Source organism: Mus caroli, chromosome 11 (genome assembly GCF_900094665.2).
Source record: "Mus caroli chromosome 11, CAROLI_EIJ_v1.1, whole genome shotgun sequence".
Classification (NCBI taxonomy): domain Eukaryota; kingdom Metazoa; phylum Chordata; class Mammalia; order Rodentia; family Muridae; genus Mus; species Mus caroli.
Genome location: NC_034580.1, coordinates 83,020,176 through 83,041,606, shown reverse-complemented (window position 1 = coordinate 83,041,606; position 21,431 = coordinate 83,020,176). Strand labels below are relative to the sequence as shown.

Sequence of the window (21,431 nt, the reverse complement as noted above, 5' to 3'; positions counted from 1 at the left end):
AAAAACAAACAAACAAACAAGAGGACCCTGGTGTCTGCGTCCTTTGCTGGGCAGCAGCTTTCTTCTGAGATGCCCAGCTCATTTGCCTGTGTTCTTCGGAAGAGAAATGCTCTTTAAGAAGCTGACTGTTCAGATCTGTGATCCTGGGACTGTGGAAGCTGAGGTAGGAAGACTGTGTGATGCTAAGGCTAACCTGGGCTGCATAATGAGCTCTGAGACAGCTGGGGCTACATCATGAGACTTTGTCTCAAAAACAAAAGAGAAATAGTCTTTAAGTATATTTCAGTGACGGAGATGGGCGATCACTTTCCTCAAGGTGAAACCCGTGGTCTGGGCTATGGTGGATGAGTGTCCTTTCTAAGTGTTTCTCACCCAAAGATGACCTCACAGAGCCCATCTTGTAAAACACGCTAATGAAATTCTGTCTTCTCCGATCCATTTCCTTCTTATTTGGTTCTGACCCATCTGACACTTTTCAAGTCACCGAGATAGAAGTCATCTATTAATCTCTGGGCTTTGGGTGGATATTTTTCTGGGGCCATGGTCATTTTTTAAGGCAACACCGTATAAAAGGTGTGAAGTCAGAGACCCATCATACTCATTAAACTAACCTTCGATTTTTTCCACTGTACAGTTCAAAACACTGAAAGGTGAATTGACTTGAGGGGTCTGTGACCCAGTGTCCTGATGGCGTGCGGGCTGATCTCTCCTCTCTGGTGACTCCTTCCAAAAAGCCAGTCTTTTGAGAATTTGATTCCCCCCAAGTTAATGTTGGTTAATCATCCTAAATGCAAAAGACAATCCATTATATCCTACCATGGATTGGCTAGAAGGTAAGGGAGGAGTCAAAAATGACGTGTAAAGGAATAAGGGTGACATTTAACTAGACTTAGTTCTGAGAGCTATTCAGATCCACCGGGGGTCACGCATGCACAAGACTTGGGGTTGAATCTTCCCTGCCTAGATCAAGCTGGCAGATTTTAAGCTGGAAGGTGGAAAGAGGAGTAACGCCGCCTAGTCAGCGCCTATTACATCAATTGCTCCCTGACATCCTATGGTTTCCTTATTGCGTGTGCCTGGAGTCACAGGGTGTTCCCTGCTGAGCCTGAGTGTGTGTGTCCTTTAAGCCAGTTCAACCTTGAAAAATCCTTCCCTCTGGGCCTTTCCCATAAGTACATTCTTACAGGAGTATATAAAAGACCAACTCGTCTAAGCAGAAAAAAGTTTCTGGCTGCCACGGGAGGTCAAGGCACACTGCAGGTAAGTCGTGTTAACCTTTCCTGCTTCCTGCAAAGTGGATGATGAAATCCCAAGACTGGAGAACATTTAGTCCTTAATTTGGACTTGTCTTCCTTGGGCATTTTCCGGTGCCAGATTTAACTATGAATCGGCAACTTTTTGCCCTGTCCTTTAGGGGATGACTAAATCTGCCGCAAGGCAAGAAGCCTTTTCTGCCCCTGCACACCAGGCAGGACCACCATTCATCAACTGTCAGGACTGGAAGGTCCCATGAAGCTTTCTTGTCTGTACGATTTAGAAAAAGAGACCCAAGACAGGTGTCCAGGGTCACTCAGAAAGTTGAGGAGACAGTTGTTTGTTGAGTTCGGTGTTCTTCAGACAGAGCTGAAATGATACTCCTCACTGTAGTAAGGTGTCCCTGTCGTGGGCAGGGGGTGGGGGTGGGGTACCTAAGCCAGGGCTCTCAAAGTTTCACCTCCTTCATGCCTGTTGGCTGCAGCAGATCTGAACAGCTGGTCAGCCCTGATAATCTAGTCACTGTTTTAAATATTCTGCAATCCTCTGGGTCTCAACCAAGTGCCAGACCTGTAGGTACTAGATGGGTTTCATCTGGGGAGAGCTGAGGGGTTAAGTTGTATTGCTTTTTATGTAACTGATTAAACTCAGCCCATACCCAGTGAGTCACCTCCAGCTAGGACAAAGGAGTCTTTTTTCCTAGGGGCGGCTTGATAAAAGTCCCTGAGAATATAGAAGGAAAATAAACTCAAATCTCAGACTCAGTTTCTTCTATCAGCATGTCACAGCCTGCTTCTGACTCGAGGTCTAGGGAAAAATCCCCACCCACCAGCAAGATGCACTGGATAGCTGGATGCCAGCTGGGTGTTGCTAATTCCATTCGGTATTGACAGTCTCTACCTGGAGATATCAGATCTCACAGGTGGAATGCTCAGTCCCCGAGAGTGAACCCTGATTTCAGAGCCAGTCACAAACTCCAGGCTGTTCTGCCTAGGAGTCTGACAGCCTTCCCACAACCCCTCTTTAAACTTGACCAATTTGCTAGAGATGCTCACAAGACACAGGGGAACACTTTGGTTATTTCAAAGGACACAGGGCAACGAGGTATGTCCAAAGGAACGTAGGGTATCTCTGCTTTCTCTGGGCATATCCCTTCTAGCAAGTTCCACGTGTTCGATCATCTAGAAGCCCTCTGGAGTCTTATAGCATAATACAACCAAAGCCCAGACAGCCACATAGACCTAATGTTAATAGGCTGAGTGGGAAATCCCAATAAGGCTCGTCTGTTGAGATTCTTCTTAGCTTCTCTGAGCATCATTCCTCCCTCCCTCCCAGACAAAGGGCAGGATCCCTACTGAAATGGGAGGGTTATGGTTTATTATCAGATGACATAGTTCAAAGAATTTCATGGTCCACACCAATACAGAAAGATTGTGTGTGTGTGTGTGTGTGTGTGTGTGTGTGTGTGTGTGTGTGTGGTGGGGCATTGATTAGAATTGATTAGAGAGTTTGTCCTGGGGGGGGGAGAAATCATGGTTTTTATATTTTAATTTAGGGAAGGAGCTTTGAACTAGGAATTACTGTGGATGACAATCATGTGTGGGAGGGATGTTGGATATGGGTGTGATCATATATCAAATGAGATTTCTAATATATGAAACAGGGAGCGATATGTCACCTATTGTAATATCACAGTTCTTGCCTCTGCATCCTCCTCTTTATTCCAGAGCTGCTTGAAAGGTCAAATACAGTGTTCTGCCCGGGGATGGGGTGTTCACTGGCTTTCCGGTTGGCTCTTTCCACCATCAACCTCAACAGGTTCTTGCCGTTGGTGGAAATGAATTCCAACACTTCCTTCCCGCTCAGTCTTTCGACTTGCAAGTCTGAGAGTCAAACTCTGGAAGGTCACAGTACTCAGTGTGGTCTTCCGGGCAGCACTATTGCCCAGGAGCTTGCTGTTGGTGTAGACCCAGGGCCACCTCCCACCCCGTGCTAAGCCAGAGTCTGTACTCTTCCAAGATCATTAGATGATTCTTACACGCACGACCGTATGAGAAACTGACTAAGGGCTTATCAACTGGCCCTGTACAAACTCCAGAAGTTAAACCTCTCCTTTCTGTCACTCATTCAGTATATGTTCAGTGCTAATTTGTACCAATGCTGAGCTTAGACACACACACATGCACACGCACCCGCACACATACCCGCACATGCACAAACACGCGCATGTACAAACACGCACACAGGCACACAATAAAGCATTGGCTTCCGGGAACTCATGGCCTTATTTGAAAACAGGCATGAAAAGACTCAAGTAAAATCCTGAGGTAGGATGTGATGGAAATAACCTAACTTTGCCCAGAGAAACCTGTTAAATGTTACGAAGAAGAGGATAACTGGCTGGGGTTTTGAAAGCACACAGGCGTTCATGAGGCAGAGGGGACATTGCTTGAGAAGAGGCATGGACTTGCATCTGTGCTTTCCTCTCCCTCCTCCTCCCTAGACACAGGAGGAGAAGAGGCTGTGGATCTCTCTTCAGAGCATGCTCTGAGTCTCAGGGAAGGGCTTGGGACATGCCTAAACTGAATGTGAGGCCAAGAAGGTAGGTAAATGCCTTAAACATCACAGAACTCCAGTATTCTGTATGCTTTACCCAGGCTGCCTTCAGCTGCAGACAACGTCTTTCCCAGACGACTTGCTCAAACCTATTTTCCAGTGTCAGGACCCCACGTTTGCCTGGCTTTGCTTTCAGCCCCACACCCTTGCTTCACACCAGCCCGGAACATGGCCATAACACAGAAAATAATTCAGCTTTGGCCTTGAATTCTTTCTTTCTCTTTTTAATGAGGGGAGAGAGAGAGAGAGAGAGAGAGAGAGAGAGAGAGAGAGAGAGAGAGAGAGAGAGAGAGAGAGAGAGAGAGAGAGAGAGAGAGAGAGAGAGAGAGAGAGAGAGAGTCAAAGTAAAGAAGAAATGAGAAGCCAGGTTTCCTAATCAGATATGGCAGAGGGAATGGGAGGGTTGGTGTTCCATGGGTCAAGCGCCCCAGTTTTGAGGGAGGGGAAAGTCCTGTGGAATTTCTAAGGAAAGGTGTGCTGTGTTCCCTCCCCTGTGCCACCCCAGCGGAGCCTGGCTATCAGGAAGCAAGCTATCTAAAGAAGGAGGCAAAAGAACCCCTAAAACTTGGGAAATTTTCTCCTGTCTGTGACATAACAAGTCCAGGCTCTCCAAGCAGAATGGGACATCTTGGATCATTAGACCCTGCCCCTTACTGGCAGGCCGGTGGCCCAGTGTTAAGAAATTTGCCCAAGATCATGGGGTGGGCAAATGCAGAGCTCTCTCAGGTCCTCAGGCCCTGAAGCCCCTTCCCTCCTGCGCCTTTCTGCCTCTCCCAGCCTGTGAATACTGTGAGTTTGTATAGCTAGGGCATCTGAGTTTGCCTGGGATTTCCCCGTTTTCTGAGATTCCATCGCTCTCACTAAGGCTTCTAGTATACGACCCTGGTCTCGTTTCAGTGATGAAAGTGCTTCTGCATCTCCCAGCCCTCCTGGCTTCCCTGACCTTGCTCCAGACTGCGGCATCTGCCAGCAATGGTAAGCGTCATGGTGTATTTGTTTCTTGGACTAAGACAAGGTACCATAACCTGGGTGGCTGAAATCAATGCCGATTTATACTTACACGGCCCAGAAGGCTAGAACTTCAAGACAAAGGGAATGGGAGGGCCATGTTCCTCCTAGAGACCCTAAAAGAGGAGGCTCCCTAGCCTCTCCTGGCTCCTGGTGGCTCGAGGCAACTTTATATCATTAACTTGTAGCTACCCTGAGTTTTACATGCCTTCTTCCTGTGTCCTTTCCTAAGCCCACCAGTCACTGGACTTCAGGTTCATGTCCTCATCCGAATTAATCAGATCTGCAAAGCCTGTTTGAAAATAAAGTCACAGGCTGACGATCCAAAGGGACACTGCTCAATCTGGTGCAGTCTCCTTGCCCAGAAAAGAGGCAGCCTCTCATATTCCACACCCCAACCTGGAGAGAGCAAGACGAGCATCTCTCCTTTCATGTCCTGGCTATTGGCTGGACACTGATGGGCTTGTTCAAGGGATCACAGGACCATCTCACCCGATCCCAGGCAGCCCAAGCTGCGTGGTCACACTGAATGCCCTATTGTCCTCTTCCTGGGCTCTGTACCAGAATCCCATAGGGCAAATTTGACATCTTGCTGAAGAGCAAACAGGTCGCTTTCCATTCTGTTAATCACCTACCTTTAAGGCAGTGGTTCTCAACCTGTGGGTCTCGACCCCTTTGTAGGGGTCATTTGACCCTTTCACAGGGGTTGCCTATCATCAGATATTCACATTACAGTTCACAACAGAAGCAAAATCACAGTTAAGAAGTAGCCACAAAAATAATTTTATGATTAGGGGGTCACCACAACATGAGGAGTGGTATTAAAGGGTCCGCAGCATTAGGAAGACCGAGGACCAGTGCTTTGAGGACTTTTGTAGTATATCTTAATCTTGAACCCCTATGAGTTAATGGCTGCTGGGGTCAGGGTGGGGGACTAAGATCTCAAAGGAATGGTAATTGATACCCTGCTTCCTGCTTTTCCCTCCCCAAGCTTCAACTGTCGAAACTGACATCATCATCCACAACACAGTGGAAGAGGTCAAGGTCTGGGTCAACAAGGCCTTCCTGGATTCCCGGGACAGGTAAATGAGACTCGTGTGTGTTACCTCCCCTTCCTGTTAGTGGCAGGTGCACCTTGACCAGTCCCAGCAAGCCATCGAGCCAAAGCAATTATAAAACGTGCCTTTCTACCACTCTCCACCCGCACCAAGAATGTAGCAAGCAGGAACAATTAGCTTCCGAGTTCTAAAAATTCCAGCTTCTAAAATGCCTGGGGGGGGGGCATCTAATATAATCTGATAAGGACTTCCCCTCCATGTGGCCCAGGGGTTCCTTTGGTTATAACCTACCAGATATAACAGAAAGTTTTTTCATTCAGTTAATATAGTCCGACTTGGGTCAGGCTCTCTGGAAACAGAACCGTAGGCACAGAGTCGGTGCGGGTAATTTGAGAAAGAAGTGCTCTCAAGCAAGGTTACCGCATAATGCGACATCGAATGTGGCTTGAACTCCAGCCTCAGCCTGACTGCACTGCCACCACCCACCCACAGAGACCCAGAGTGTAAGGTGCACTTCAGAGCCTTGTCCCACCTTAGAGCAAGGAAGTAGAGCTTTCACATATCCACAGTAGGTTGACATGGCCCAGGCTTGAGGCTCCGGTGGCAAGTGTTAAGTGTGCTGGTTTTACTGCTGGGAACTCTAATCAGGCAGTGGCAAAGGCTTGGGAACAAGTGACAAATAAGGCTACAGGGGTGAGCCTAGAGGCTGTACCTACAGCAGCCAGCCAAAGAACACAGAAACCCTTTTTGATGGATCTGAGGAGGCCTGGATCAACTAAGCCACCCCATGCAGAGGACTGAGGCTCATGAAACAAGCAATCCCATGATTCTTTTGGTGACTTTTAGATTGCTTTTAGTCTCCGGAAAAGTATCGTTTCAGGAGGTCAAAGATCAATCTAAGGAGGCAAAGTCCCATGCGACTGACTTTCTTGCTCTGTAGTGACAAAAGGGGCTGGGGAAAGGGGGGGGGGGCGGGCGGCAGAAGTCCTCTCCCTTGCTCTATGATAGGCTCCTCCCACCCCACCAAGTCCTCCATAGGGCTGAGCGGAGAGAGGAGCAGGAAAAACAGGGGTGGCAAATCCACCAGTCCTGAACAGCTCAGTGCCTCAGTGGAACCCCTCTTTGGGTACTTTTCTGGGTACTCAAAGATATCTATTACCAGCTCAAAGACCTGGAAAAATTCTCTGGCCTACACTGAGAGCTCCAACCCTGTGCTTAGGGTATCTAACTTTAGACGTGAGTCCTGGGCTACTGAGCTATACTGTCTCATAAAAACAGCAGAAAGCTGGGTGTAATGTTGTGTGGCTTTAGTCCTGGCACCCCAAAGGCAGAGGCAGACAGAACTCTGGAAGTTTGAGGGCCAGCCTGGTCTACATATCCAGGCTAGCCTGAGCTGGGTTGTTTTTTGTTTGTTTGTTTGGTTGGTTGGTTGGTTGGTTTTGGTTTTTTGAGACAGGGTTTCTCTATATAGCCCTGGCTGTCCTGGCACTCACTTTGTAGACCAGGCTGGCCTCGAACTCAGAAATCTGCCTGCCTCTGCCTCCAAGTGCTAGGATTAAAGGCGTGCGCCACCACGCCCGGCTGAGCTGTTGTTGCATAGTAAAAGCTTATGGGTTTTTGGTTGGTTAGTTTGGTTTGTTTGTTTTAAGGTAGCAAAAGACAGCATGACTTTTGATATATCCTGGGAGTCTTTAGGGAGGTTAGGCTGAGGCTAGCCCTCCTGAGCCTTTTCTCTCATGTCCCTTGGACTAAACCATGGTACCTACCAGCACTTTAACTCGAGCTAGTGGCCTGCTGTAAAGGACAGGACAGGCATTACAAGCAAGATTTAAACACAACCATGAAGGCTGGGTTTGTGAGAATCTGAGCCATACTTCAGAGACTTGGAGACAGGGGCCTTGTAGATAGATCTTCACTCACAAGAAAACTGAGGCTCAGCGAGGCAACAGAGGGGTCTCATGCCGCTGGCCTCTCTGCATTGTCACAGGCTTCAGAGTAGAAGGCCTTAGAGATTCTTATTTTGCACATAGAAGATACAGGACTAAGGCCGAGCTTTCCTGAGATGTTCGGCGTAGGCTGGGTGCTTCCAGACACAGACTCCACACCAATTCTAGGCCCAGATGCACGGGCAGAACTGGAGGTCCATGTGTGTCCTCGTTCTAGAATTCTTAGGCTATAAGGCTCGGCAGTATACCAGGAGTTCTCAAGTCTGGATTCATCCATTGTAGGACCTGGGTGGTCTTAAGGCGCCCAGTTGGTTCTGACATAATCAGGCCACAAACAGCCTGGCATTCAGGAATCTTTTGGTCCATCCGCCAGCTTTACTTAAGGCCAGACTTAATGTTCCACGGCCTCTGTGGCTGAAGAGGTTTTCCGTCAGTATCAGAAGAGACAAGGGGAAGATGCTGAAAGCCCATGTTTACTCCTCAGAACCCTTGTGGCTTTCCCTGTACAAACACTACTACCTTGTGCCTCTCCCGTGAGCCACTGCCACACTTCTAAGGAACCTGCTCGCTCATGATCCCCATTGGTTCCTAGGCTGAAGAAGGCCATGACAACCAAGACACATAGCACCCGTCACCTGTCAGATTATCTCAAGCATGCCAAAGGCCGGACACGCACAGCCATCCGGAGTGGGCAGGTGTGGGAAGAGTCCCTAAAGAAACTGTCTCAGTTTCTCACCAATGTCACAGGTAAAGAAAACAGGCTAGACATTTATTTATTGATTGATTGATTGATTGATTGATTATATGTAAGTACACTGTAGCTGTCTTCAGACACTCCAGAAGAGGGAGTCAGATCTCATTACGGATGGTTGTGAGCCACCATGTGGTTGCTGGGATTTGAACTCCAGACCTTCAGAAGAGCAGTCGGGTGCTCTTACCCACTGAGCCATCTCACCAGCCCCCACGGGCTAGACTTCTAAAGAGAGGAAGGGATCATCAGTACAGAACAGAGGCCACTAAGAGCTGTTGGGGACTATTTACACAGAAAGACAAATCCACCTTCCTTCCTAAGCCCAAAGGACATACTGGCAAACCTCAGCGGTCCCTTGGGGACAGTTAAGCCAATGTCCCTTTTGCAGATGAAAGAACTCCTTGTGACAAGGTTATATTGCCAACTGATGGAGAAGGGACATCTGTGTTCAGTGTGTTATGTGTGTGTATGTGTGTGTGTGTCTGCCTGGAGGAAATACCAAAGTCAATAAACAGGGTTTCCTACCCCAAACCAGTGTTCTCGCTCCTGTAGATGAAGCCTCCGGTGTCAGATAGGTTTCCTGAGAGTATGTCTTAAGAGATGAAACTTGTATTCTCTTCTGGGTTACACCGAGCTGCCATCTCTAGTTTGTTGCCAGTATCTCTGAACTCCGACCTGTTTGGGGTTCTCTTTTGTTTCAGGTCAAGGCCTGGATTTGACTTCGCTCTCTTGGGAGGCAGGCTGTAATCCCCCTGCTCCAACAATGACTTGCAACATAAGTAGTCCTTACCGGACCATTAATGGATACTGTAACAACAGGTGACCCTAACACCCACCACCCCTACCAGCATCTTTGCCCCATGGACACTGCTGACACAACTCCTGAGTCCCTCTGAAGACAACGTATCTCCAGTGAGGCCACTTGTGACCCACTGGGAACAGTCCTTGCCACTACTCAGACAGTCCTAGGTTTTAGGGTTGGGAAAATTCAGAACCTCACAGTGCAGAGGGCCCCTCCTCCACATCTGCTTTTCCTCCCGTAGAGCTCAGGTTAAGGGATGCAGGATGAGGGCGGCAAGCCGGAAGGCCAAGTGCTGAGGCTGAGAGCCTTCTTATTGGGTTTCAGGAAGAATCCAGCGCTGGGATCCGCCAACAGGGCGCTGGCTCGATGGCTGCCCGCAGAATACGAGGACGGGCTCTCCCTCCCTTACGGGTGGACTCCGGGGAAGTTGCGGAACGGCTTCCCTCTTCCGCAGGTGAAGGAGGGCGGGGTATAGGATGGGAGGGAAAAAGCCACACGCCAGAACATTGCACTCTAAAAAGGAAAATGAGAGGCGCGACTGAGATTAGGATTTGCGCTCGAGCGATATGTTCCCCAAACTGCCGCGAGGGGTCAGCAGAACCCGGGGCCTAGGCAGGTGGTGGTGGTAATGTCCCAACTGTCACAGGCTGATACCCTGGGGTCTCCCAGGCAGATGGTTTCTTTGCACTATTCTACTTGCGCCTACTGTGTCCCAGCCCCTGGAGTGCACCAGCTGTCGTTTTCCTGTAGATCCGATCTGTTGGCCTCGTCTGAATTGGCAGCCAGTCTCCAGGGTCCCTCGTCCCATATCCAGAAACCTGGCACTTCCATCAGAGGCAGTCAGAAGCAGCTTGTCTTTGTTTTCCCTCTCCATAGTAAGGCTACTTGACTATTGTCGAGTCATGCAGACCCAGGTTTAATCCCATCCCTGTCGCCTTGCAGCTGCAGGACCAAGAGCATCAGCTTCCACTCTCTAACGTTCTATGTCCTCAGCTACAACGTGTTATCATGCACCCAGTACCTCACAAGCTCCTCTTGGGACTAGATCGTAGGTCCTCAGCAATCCGGTGTTGACTTTTAATTCTCAGCGCATGCTTTCTTCCAACCTGACCTCCCCGCTCCCTCCATGTGCAGCCCCGGGAAGTCTCTAACCAGATTGCAGCCTATCTGAACGAGGACGTTCTGGACCAGAAGAGATCCATGCTCTTCATGCAGTGGGGTCAAATCGTGGACCACGACATGGACTTTGCCCCTGAAACTGAAATGGGGAGTGATACCTACACCAAAGCCCAGTGCGACGAACACTGTATCCAGGGAGACAACTGCTTCCCCATCATGGTAGGCCTCTGCAGCCAGACGCTGTCCCTGACCACTCTCCGTGGATCACGTGTCCCTTGCAACTTCCCACGTAGCACGCATCCCCAGCCGGAAGATCAGGATCTCTTGATAGCTTTGGATGCTGCTTCATAGCTTTATATCCGTTCATGGGCTCAGCCATTCACTCAGTAATTAGACAGTAAGAGTATTTTATGTCAGGGAGTGCAGCAAGCACTGGGGATTCATGGGTGAGGCACTGTTCTTGCTCTCAAGGACAAAAGGCTGGCATGAAAGTGAGCGTGTGAACCTATTGACAGAATCGGGAACTCTGTGGAGGGTTGTCTGCACCCCCACCCAGTGGGTTCTGAGTCTCCTGGGGGCTGGTTAGAAATGCAGACTCTCATGCCTGACCACCAGCACCACCCCTGCCAGGTGTTGGGAGATGTAGTCTGCATTTTTATCAAAACACATCCATGCCGGGCGTGGTGGCGCACGCCTTTAATCCCAGCACTTGGGAGGCAGAGGCAGGCGGATTTCTGAGTTCAAGGCCAGCCTGGTCTACAGAGTGAGTTCCAGGACAGCCAGGGCTACACAGAGAAACCCTGTCTCGAAAAACAAAACAAAACAAAACACCCCCAACAACAACAAAACACATCCATCCATCCCATGCAGCCCCCTTCCAGCCAAGGGATTCATCCTATACTTAGTTTGTGAAACTAAGTAAGTTCCCTGGAGGATGGCTTCCATTAAGGCGCTTCGGCAGAGGCGAGGAGTGTCCAACAGCAGCGCAGGGGAGAGAGAGCGGCTTGAAGTGGTCTCTTCTTAACCATAAATTTTGTACTTAGTCATTTATTCACCCAAACAACAAATCGAGAGTCTGTGCTGTGGTATAAATTTAAAAACAAAACAAGACATCTTTCCCTCCTAATTTGTGGGTGCTGAGACACGTTAACCTATTGACCAATTGAGACCATTCTCTAAGGTGTAAAGGACTTGGCGGTCTGACTCACAGGCTCTTTGAGGGCCAGAATGAGATGAAGTATGCATAGTGAGTGGCTGGCACAAGGCAGTTCCAGGGTCAATATTTCGGTAATAATTACTAAACCTCATGTCATATGCCGCTTGCCCCGTCTCAGGCTCTCGAGAAATCCTCTTTGCCATCTCTGAGCGCTTACTGTGAAAGAATGAATTATTGCTTTCAGCTCTTACACACCAGGATATAATGAACTTTGGAGTATCATGGGCCCGGGAAGTGTATTGTCAGTGGGAGGCATCTAGGGCCAATGTCTGGCCGGGAAATCACCGTGAGCATCTTTTCCTCCAGCCTGACCCTGGGAAGCAGTGCCCGGGCATAGATATTTTGTGTAATCACCCCCAACCCATCTCTCTACAGTTCCCAGCTGGTGACCCTAAATTAAAGACTCAGGGGAAGTGCATGCCTTTCTTCAGAGCTGGATTTGTCTGCCCCACACCACCCTACAAATCCCTGGCCCGAGAGCAGATCAATGCTCTAACCTCTTTCCTGGATGCTAGCCTAGTGTATAGCCCTGAGCCAAGCCTGGCAAATCGACTTAGAAACCTCAGCAGCCCCTTGGGCCTCATGGCTGTCAATGAAGAAGTCTCAGACAATGGGCGGCCCTTCCCACCTTTCGTCAAAATGAAACCCAGCCCCTGTGAGGTCATCAATGCCACAGCTGGTGTGCCCTGCTTCTTGGCAGGTGAGTCTAGCCAGGGAGGGGAAAAGAGGGTCTAAGGGACAAGGGGATCACCGAAGGAGGAGGCGCCATCTCAGGATTTGTCCAGAAAAATGTTCCAAGTCACCTCTGTCTGTAGCACTAAACTAGGAGTAGAGTAGGGGCCCCATCAAAGAACAAGTGTTCACTGTAGAAGAAAAGAAGGAAGTCCAGGAAAAATACAAAGAAAATCCCTATGATCCCATCATCCACCGGGATTGGTTATTCACGTTTTAATATAAACGTTTCTAGTACTCTGTCACAGGCCCAGTTCTAGACAAGCTTGGTGGCACAATCTATAATCGCACACCATGCTTCACTGCCCATCTGGTTCTCCACCTCACTTTCCTTAGTCTACCTTGAAGGAGGGGCTTGGGAAAGAGTCGGGGTGGGTATCATCTTTCTCTGTGCAGGTCTCCGGCTCTGCTTGCTCAGAGAGAACGCATCTTCCTGTCTTTTGGGCTTCTAGGGGACTCCCGAGCCTCAGAGCAGATCTTGCTGGCCACATCCCACACACTCTTTATCCGGGAGCACAACCGGTTGGCCATAGAACTAAACAAACTCAACCCGCATTGGGACGGAGAGACGCTCTATCAGGAAACAAGGAAAATCATGGGAGCCTTTATACAGGTATGGAGGCAGGAGCCACCACTGGCCATCTTGGCTCTGTTTAGTTACTTCCGGCTGCATGCCCTCTTCCCGCATTCTGCCTTGCTCCTCCTTCTCATGTGCTTCTCTCCAAGTGTCTGACAGGCTCTATTTTAAATGTATCCCCATGTTCTGAATGTGGGGAGTTGTCCACATGTGGTCCCTCTGTGAGTCTACCCTGTCACCATCACTGAGGTTCTCTCACTCCTAGATCTGCCCCCTCGCAGTGACTTGAGCTAGTTTGATTTCTCTTCCTTTGGAATTCTTTCTATATAAGCTACACGCCATAGAAGTACTTGATTTTGGACTGCTTTCTCAGCTGAGTTAGAAGGGTTGAGTGTTTGTGTGTGTGTGTGTATTGTGTGAGAAGTGTGTGAGAGTGTGTGTGAATGATGTGTGTGTGTGTGTATTGTGTGAGAAGTGTGTGAGAGTATGTGTGAATGTGTGTGTGAGTGTGTATTGTGTGAGAAAGTGTGTGAGAAGTGTGTGAGAGTGTGTGTGAATGTGTGTGTGAGTGTGTATTGTGTGAGAAAGTGTGTGAGAAGTGTGTGAGAAAGTGTGTGAGAGTGTGTGTGAATGATGTGTGTGTGTGTGTGTGTGTGTGTGTTGGTTTTAAGACAGAGTCTCACTTAGTCCAGACTGGCCTTGCTTGACCTGCTGATCCTCCAGCCTCTACCTTCCAAGCGCTGAGATCATGGGCATCCAACTCTGTATCTGGCTTCTTAGAAGTTAGATCTTTAAAAAATAAAAATAAATAAACAAACAAATAAACAGCTGGGCATGGTGGCACACACCTTTAATCCCAGCACTTGGGAGGCAGAGGCAGGTGGATTTCTGAGTTCGAGGCCAGCCTGGTCTACAAAGTAAGTTCCAGGACAGCCAGAGCTACACAGAGAAACCCTGTCTCAAAAACAAACAAACAAGAAAGAAGTTAGATCTTTTATTATTGTCCTGTAGAATCCATACAGTCTAGTTTACTAGAGGTTCCTTTCTTGCTTGCTTATTTGCTTGTTTATTTATCTTTCTGCCTCTTCTTCCTCTCCTCTTCCTTCACCTCTTATTTGTTTGTTTGTTTGTTTGTTTGTTTTGCGACAGGGTTTCCTCTGTGTAGCCTTGGCTATCCTGGAACTCACTCTGTAGACCACAATGGCCTTGAACTCAGAAATTCACCTGCCTCTGCCTCCTGAGTGCTGGGATTAAAGGCATGCGCCACTGCCACCCACCTCCTGAAAGTTCTTCATTCACCTACTTTCTCTCTTTTGTACAGATTAGTGAAGTCTACTGATCTTTTCTACTTCTGGCCTTTGTCGTTTACACTCTACTGTTGAGTGAATTCAATCTTATTGCTGTTATCATTACTATTATTTCAAGTAGTGTATTTTTAGTAACACAGTTTTCTTCTTCGTTTTAATTTCTACTTCTTCGCTGAGACGTTTCCTATGTCCAATCCTTGTTTCAGAAAATTGTGTAATTAGTTGAGGAATTTAAAATCTTTATTGACTGTAGGGTTGGGGTGCAGCTCAGTGGTAGGGTGCTTAACCTAGCACAGTCAAGGCTCTGGATTCAATTTGAAACAGGGCAGCAAATAAGTAAAATATCTATGTGTGCGTGGGGGTGCGCACATAGGTCTTTGGCTATGCATGTACATCCGTGTATGTGGAGGCCAGAGGACAGACTTCCCCTGTGTCATTTCTCCAGAAGGCCAAACACGTTCTTTAGTTTTGAACTTACTAAGTAGGCTAGGCTGGCTGGCCAATAGGCTCTAGGAATGGACCTGCCTCTGCCTTCCATGCTCTGAGCTTGCAAGCCCATGCCACCATGCCCAGCTTTTTTTATGGGTTCTGGAGATCCCAGATGCACCGCTAATTCCACCAGATCCATGCTGCTGTGACTCTCACTCGGAATGTTGCTTTCCAGGTTCTTGGTAGTACTGAACACTTTGGTGATTTTAGTCCTATCTGAATCTTTATTCTAGCGTGTGGTTCCCCTGCCTAGGTTCTGGTCTGCCATTGTTTCTGCTCCATTAACAGCTTGGTTCTGAGTCCTTCCTATGTTCCTCTGGTTTGCTTTGCTCTTCCAAGGCATCTGAACTTCCCACTCCGCTTCTGCTAGGTCTGTCTTCAGGGCACTAAAGTGTTTTTTCTGGCTGTCTGTTGTTGCTAAGCAACCTCCTAGAAAAGCAGAAGCCATGGTGCATGGGTCTCCTTGGTGAAGAACCAAGGGTGAGTAGAAACAGACACAATGCTGCGGTGCCCCCACAGATGGCTTAGACGGTCCACAGCCTGGACTGAGGAGTAGGGCAGGGCTGGCCAGGGCTGAGGTCTTAGGGTGTGAGGCAGGGATTGGGGCTCTCTGCTAGCCTGTGTTGACTTTCCCTGGCCCTTTGTCTCTGGAAAGTAAAAGCAGGCGCGTGCGTGTGTGCGTGCGTGCGTGCGTGCGTGTGTGTGTGTGTGTGTGTGTGTGTGTGTGTGTGTGTGTGTGTGTAAGTTTCAGGCTGCTGCCAGGCTCTTCTTTCTGCACCCAGTTCAATCTGGGGTTATGAAGAACTCACATTGTTGTCCTCCAAGTTCTGGGGTCCCCAGACGTTCATATTCTTTTTCTAGCTTTCAGAGTTGAATGTCAGATCTCCTGGAGCTGGAGTTTCTGATACCTATGACCCATCTGATGTGGGTGTTGGATTGGGAACTGAACTCAAGTCCTCTAGGAGAGCAGCGAGTGCTCTTATAACCGCTAAGAAGCCGTCTCTCTTCTCTCTGTCTCTCTCTCTGTCTCTCTCTCTCTCTCTCTGTTTTTTGTTTTTGTTTTTGATTAGGTCTTATATTGCTCACCCAGCTGAGCTTGGCCTCCTGACCTTCATGCCTTCACATTGTCAGGACTAGGATGACAGATGTGTATCACCACAGCCGTTTGTTATGGCTGTTGTTGTTTTAGGATTATTTGAGTTGGAAATAGCAGTCTCACTATGCAATGCAGACTAGCCTCAAATTTGCAAACCTCCTGTCTTTGGGATGCTAGGATTAGACATGTATCACCACACAAGCTTGAAGTCCTCTTATTATTTCCTGTTGAATAATTTCCAGGCTGTTTAGTTACAGTGACCAGAGAGGAGAAAGAAAAAATGAGAATACATCACTTTGTTCTAAAACTAGACGCCCCCCATGACTATTTTTAATTATTAAGATGACCTATTGCCATATAAAATATTAGAGCCAGACATCTTGCATCAATTTGAAATGATCAATTAGTATAACTGGTGTGGAGATAGAATGAGGAATAGCTGAACGAATGCCATGATTGATTAGCAATGTCTGCCATGGCCATGGGAATGGAAACTGGGTACAAATGCTATCCACTTGGCATGCTCTTGGGCAGCAATTCCTCTCCAGCCTCCCGTTGTAGAGGCTCACACCTTGTCACATCCTTCCCTCACGAATCCTTTCTCCCTCCAGGTGGTCACCTTTAGGGACTACCTACCCATCCTACTGGGTGATGAGATGCAGAAGTGGATTCCCCCATACCAAGGCTACAATGAGTCTGTAGACCCCCGAGTTTCCAATGTCTTCACCTTTGCTTTACGCTTCGGCCACTTGGAGATTCCCTCTACTGTGTCCCGCCTAGATGAGAATTATCAGCCGTGGGGTTCGGAATCTGAGCTACCCCTGCACACCGTCTTTTTCAACACCTGGAGGCTGGTCAAGGACGGTGAGTCTTTCTTAGGGAGACGTTCTTGCCTGAGCCCTCTCATTTCTTCTAGCAGCTTGTAGGGACTCCTGGTATGGAAATCACCTTCCATACACTTCCTGTGTGGCCCTGGAGAAGGGAATTCATCTGACTGAGTCTTCATCTCCTTGTTCGTAAAATAAGGGCAATAATAGTGCCCACCTCACCAGGATATCAAGTGAAATGAGATTGATGTGTAGGGCACCCTATTTGGTTCCTAAGACCCAAGGAGTGACCAGTGAATACAAGTTACTTTCTCCTTCCAGCTTCTCAGAGCTGACATTCTTCTGCCATTTCCTAGACTATACTTCTCTGAACCCTGAAAAGAGAATTTGTGGGTGAGTAAATAGCTCTGTTCTAGAACCTCCTACCACCGTGAGGTATCATAGATTGAATGCAGTCATCTCATTCGTCAGCTGAATTTGACTTCCCTTCAAGCTTAACCAGTCAGGGATGTTTCTTCAAGATGCATGGTCCCTCTTCCTCCAGGGGAATCTGTGGAAGACAAAGGCGCTGACTCCTCCGAACTTGACCATGAAAACCCTTTTGGTATTCATCAGCCTATGAGGGCCCTTTTCTGTCACCTCAGAAAGGATAGCCTGGTCTCCTCTTACCCTGGCACAAAGGGCAGGCTACCTTGTGCTCTCCTCTTCTCTCCCTGCCTCCAATCAGAGACATTTCCTAGTCTTTCCCATTTCCTATTGAGAGAAGATGTCTGGGGCAGAGAGAATTCAGCTTGGATGATTCCTATCCTAAGGCTGGCCTCTGGGTGTCCCTTGGCAGGTGGAATTGATCCTCTGGTTCGAGGCCTGTTGGCCAAGAATGCCAAGTTAATGCGTCAGAACAAAATGATGACAGACGAGCTTCGAAACAAGCTGTTTCAACCAAATCACACCATCCATGGCTTCGACCTGGCTTCCATCAACATACAGCGGAGCAGAGACCACGGACAGCCTGGTGAGTGGGTCTGAGGTCTCACCTGGTCTGGAGACCTTCTGGGGCTCCTGGGCACTCTCTTCTGGAACCTGGAAGCCAATCAATCCTAGAGCTAGAGGCTTTTGAATGATTTTTAATTTTTATTTTATTTATTTTACACTCTGACCACAATTTCCTTTCCCTCCTCTCCTCCCAGTCCTTCCTACAACCTCCTCTCTTCCCTGCTCTCATCCACCCCTCCTCTGTTTCTCTTCAAAAAAGGGCTGACCTCCATGGATACCAATCAGCCATGGTATAGCAAGTTGCAATGAGACTAGGCACTTCCTCTTCTAACAAGGCTAGACAAGGCATCCCAGTAAGTGGAAAGTGTCCCAAAGGCAGGCATCAGAGTCAAAGACAGCTCCTACTCCCGCTGTTAGGAGTCCCACGAGAAGACTAAGCTACGACAACTGTAACATATGTGCAAAGGACCTTGGTCCAGCCCATGAAGGCTCCCTGATTGGCAATTTGATCTCTGTGAACCCTATGGGCTCAGGGTAGAGGCAAGCCCATTTTAAAACCCTTATAAGGGTTTCCTTATAAGGAATCAAGGGTTTCCTCTTCCAGGAAATGGAATCATCCACTTTCCTAATGCAGGGCTGTGAACACATATCTGATGTGATTACACGGTCCATCATCATCGTTCAGGGAAGCATGGTCTTGGGATCATGAGGCAGCGGAGTCAGGAAGCAGAGATAGATGGGTGATGCTGCAGCTTCCTTCCTGTCTGTGTTCAGACCACAGGCTGGTTCGGGTGTTCAGGGCGGGGCTTCCCACCATAATTAACCCTATATAGAAACTTGTTCGTGAGCATGCCCAGAGATTTGCCTCCTAGGCCTTTCAAGATCTCGTTACAGTGCCAATCAGTATCAACAATCACACTAGTTACAGAACTGGAGGCAAGCTTTAAAAGCTTTGCTCTTCTTTGTATGTATGGTGCTTGGAAAAGTGGCGAAACCCATAGTAAGCTGTAGGCATAAAAATTTTGCAACCTACTTTTAATAAGGGTTCAGTGTTTCCTCCAGCCTACTTTTCTAGATAAAAGTTATTAGGATATGGGGGTGTGGACCTGCAATAGTTTTTTGGGGGGCGAGTTTAAACTTCTTGGGCAGCAGTTCGGTCCTGTAGTAAACACCAAATATGATTGAGCAGCTTCATATCAGTCCTCTAGGCAGGCAGACACCAGGCACGAACCAGCAGCGGTAGTTCACTCCTGAAGAAACTGCCCGGCTACATGTGTATCTTTAGGGAAGAATAGCGAGGCAGAGCAAATCAAACCAAGGCTCTGTGCCAGTCTCCCACTGTCTGTGGGGTCATATCATACTCCTTCATCAAGCGTCCTTTCATGAGTTTGCTATATCAAAACATTCTTCCACCCGAGTCTGCTTCAGGAACACATGCTTTCACATGTTTTCTGTAGCAAGATATCCTTTCACCTGTGTGCCCCAGCAAAACATCGCTTGACAAAACTTTCCAAAGAAACTAGACGTTTCCATTTCAGTAAGCCTCGAGTCTTCCCCTGAGACTGAAGTGTCACAGATGACAGGCAGTGCACTATACTTTCCTTGTCTTAAAACTCCCAGACTTTGGGGCTGGTGAGATGGCTCAGTGGGTAAGAGCACCCGACTGCTCTTCCGAAGGTCCAAAGTTCAAATCCCAGCAACCACATGGTGGCTCACAACCACCCGTAATGAGATCTGATGCCCTCTTCTGGTGTGTCTGAAGACAGCTACAAATAAATAAATAAATCTTAAAAAAAAAAAAAACACTCCCAGACTTAACCAGCTGCTGGAGGTGGTGTATATCCCCAAGGGAAAACCGAAGTGAGATGAGCCAGCCTTACCTTCTCTCCCCTAGGGTACAATTCCTGGAGAGCTTTCTGTGGGCTGTCCCAACCAAAGACACTAGAGGAGCTGAGTGCTGTCATGGAAAACGAGGTGCTGGCCAAGAAGCTGCTGGACCTCTATGGAACCCCGAGCAACATTGATATCTGGCTAGGGGCCGTCGCTGAACCCCTGGTCCACAGGGGTCGGGTGGGGCCTCTCTTGACCTGTCTCCTGGGCCAGCAGTTCCAGCGGATCCGAGATGGAGACAGGCAAGTGAAATCATTATGGTGGAGGAGGAACCTTTCCCTTAGGCAGGGGTCCCCAAAGTTCTTCATGAGGTCTGACTTCATACCTCACTATAAAGGGGTCTTTTCCCTTTTCTAAGGATGTCCTTTGGCATTGTGGGGAAGAGCTAGCCACTGGACTGTGTAAAATGACCCTGCTGTGTCCTCGTAGGTTCTGGTGGGAGAACCCCGGGGTCTTCACAGAGAAGCAACGGGAGTCTCTACAGAAGATGTCCTTCTCCCGCCTGGTCTGTGACAACACTGGCATCGACAAGGTCCCGCTGAACCCGTTCCAGGCTAACGACTATCCCCATGGCTTTGTGGACTGCTCTTCAATTGATAAGCTGGACCTCTCACCCTGGGCCTCAGTGAAGAAGTAGGAACCTGCTGCTCACAGCTTCCTACATTGCACATGTCCGTGGTCCGAGATGCCATTTCAAACAGTTCCAGTGACCTACTCCTTTCATGTTGGACACCGAGGCCAAAGGCTGCCTCAGCCTTCCCAGCCTGTCCACTCAGCTGTCACCACCCTCGCCACCCTCTCAGCCTGACTCGAGACTTAGGCTTCTTAAGATGTCCTTCTAGCTTGTCAGACACTGCCTACCCTCTCCCTGAATGAGCACTGGCTGAGGCTGTGACCTTTGACCTTTATGGTTCCTCCCATCCTCCAAGACTAGCTCATAAGCATCCTGAGTCAGAGACCTCTGCCTGCCTTGTGAGTATGGCTTCTGGCCCTTAGCATAGTGTTGAACACACGAAATGCTCAATAAACATCAGGCTGTCCCCTCCTGGGGCAGGCCTGGAAACAGCTGTGTGTGAGTAACGAGAGGTTTATAATCCAGCTGTGTCTTATTGCTGAGTGGTCCTGGGCATCAATCAGGCTGACAAGGGAGAAGAGTAACCAAGTGGGAGATTCAAGAATTCTCAGAGCAGGGAGGAGGCAAGGGATTCCTGGTGTGTGTGGGGGGTGGGGGTGGGGGAGGGGGCAGGGGGAATAATACCACAGAGCAGTGAGAGTATGAACTTGGGGTGTCACTATTCTGGGGTCCCATGTGTAACCAAGCCTGGATTTCCCAAGAACTAAAATTTAACTCTTCTTCAGTCCTCCAAGAACACTTTATTCTTCTGGGACAGTTCTTGGAACCCTTCAAGCTTATGAAGAGGCAGTTTCAGAACATTCCTTGGGCTGTGATCCAATGTGTATTCATACATTCTTTAATTTGTCTAATAGGGTCTCACTTTATATTTTAGGTGAGCCTTGAACAATTATGTAGCCTAGAGTAGTCCCATCCTCCTAAATTTAGATAACTTCAGCCTTTTTCATGCTGGATTGTACTATCATGGCCTGACTGACATTCGAAAGAAAGAAAGAAAGAAAGAAAGAAAGAAAGAAAGAAAGAAAGAAAGAAAGAAAGAAAGAAAGAAAGGAAGGAAGGAAGGAAGGAAGGAAGGAAGGAAGAAAGAAAGAAAGAAAGAAAGAAAGAAAGAAAGAA

General features: G+C 48.3%; 1 protein-coding gene across 2 annotated transcripts; it reads left to right on the top strand.

Moving 5' to 3' along the window:
* The first annotated feature begins 892 nt into the window (after positions 1-892).
* Positions 893-20,748, top strand: Lpo (lactoperoxidase). Of its 2 annotated transcripts, XM_029483090.1 has the most exons (14): positions 1,156-1,260; positions 3,758-3,856; positions 4,768-4,845; positions 5,870-5,960; positions 8,475-8,629; positions 9,335-9,452; positions 9,760-9,889; positions 10,570-10,773; positions 12,146-12,470; positions 12,955-13,115; positions 16,583-16,835; positions 17,637-17,810; positions 19,686-19,923; positions 20,111-20,748. In XM_029483090.1, exons 3-14 carry the CDS (start codon positions 4,770-4,772, stop codon positions 20,316-20,318), a joined length of 2,133 nt encoding a protein of 710 aa, XP_029338950.1. In that variant the 5' UTR covers positions 1,156-1,260; positions 3,758-3,856; positions 4,768-4,769; the 3' UTR covers positions 20,319-20,748. The 2 variants fall into 2 exon arrangements, with proteins under 2 accessions (XP_021033833.1, XP_029338950.1); XM_021178174.1 differs by lacking the exon at positions 3,758-3,856 and having other exon boundaries at positions 893-1,260.
* The last annotated feature ends 683 nt before the right edge of the window (positions 20,749-21,431 follow it).

Bases quoted from the DNA above. Each gene is read 5' to 3' on its own strand.
- Lpo (XM_021178174.1), top strand. From the start codon at position 4,770: ATGAAAGTGCTTCTGCATCTCCCAGCCCTCCTGGCTTCCCTGACCTTG. The intron at 13,116-16,582 runs GTATGGAGGCAG...TTCTCCCTCCAG, and splicing joins TCATGGGAGCCTTTATACAG to GTGGTCACCTTTAGGGACTA. The intron at 19,924-20,110 runs GCAAGTGAAATC...GTGTCCTCGTAG, and splicing joins CGGATCCGAGATGGAGACAG to GTTCTGGTGGGAGAACCCCG.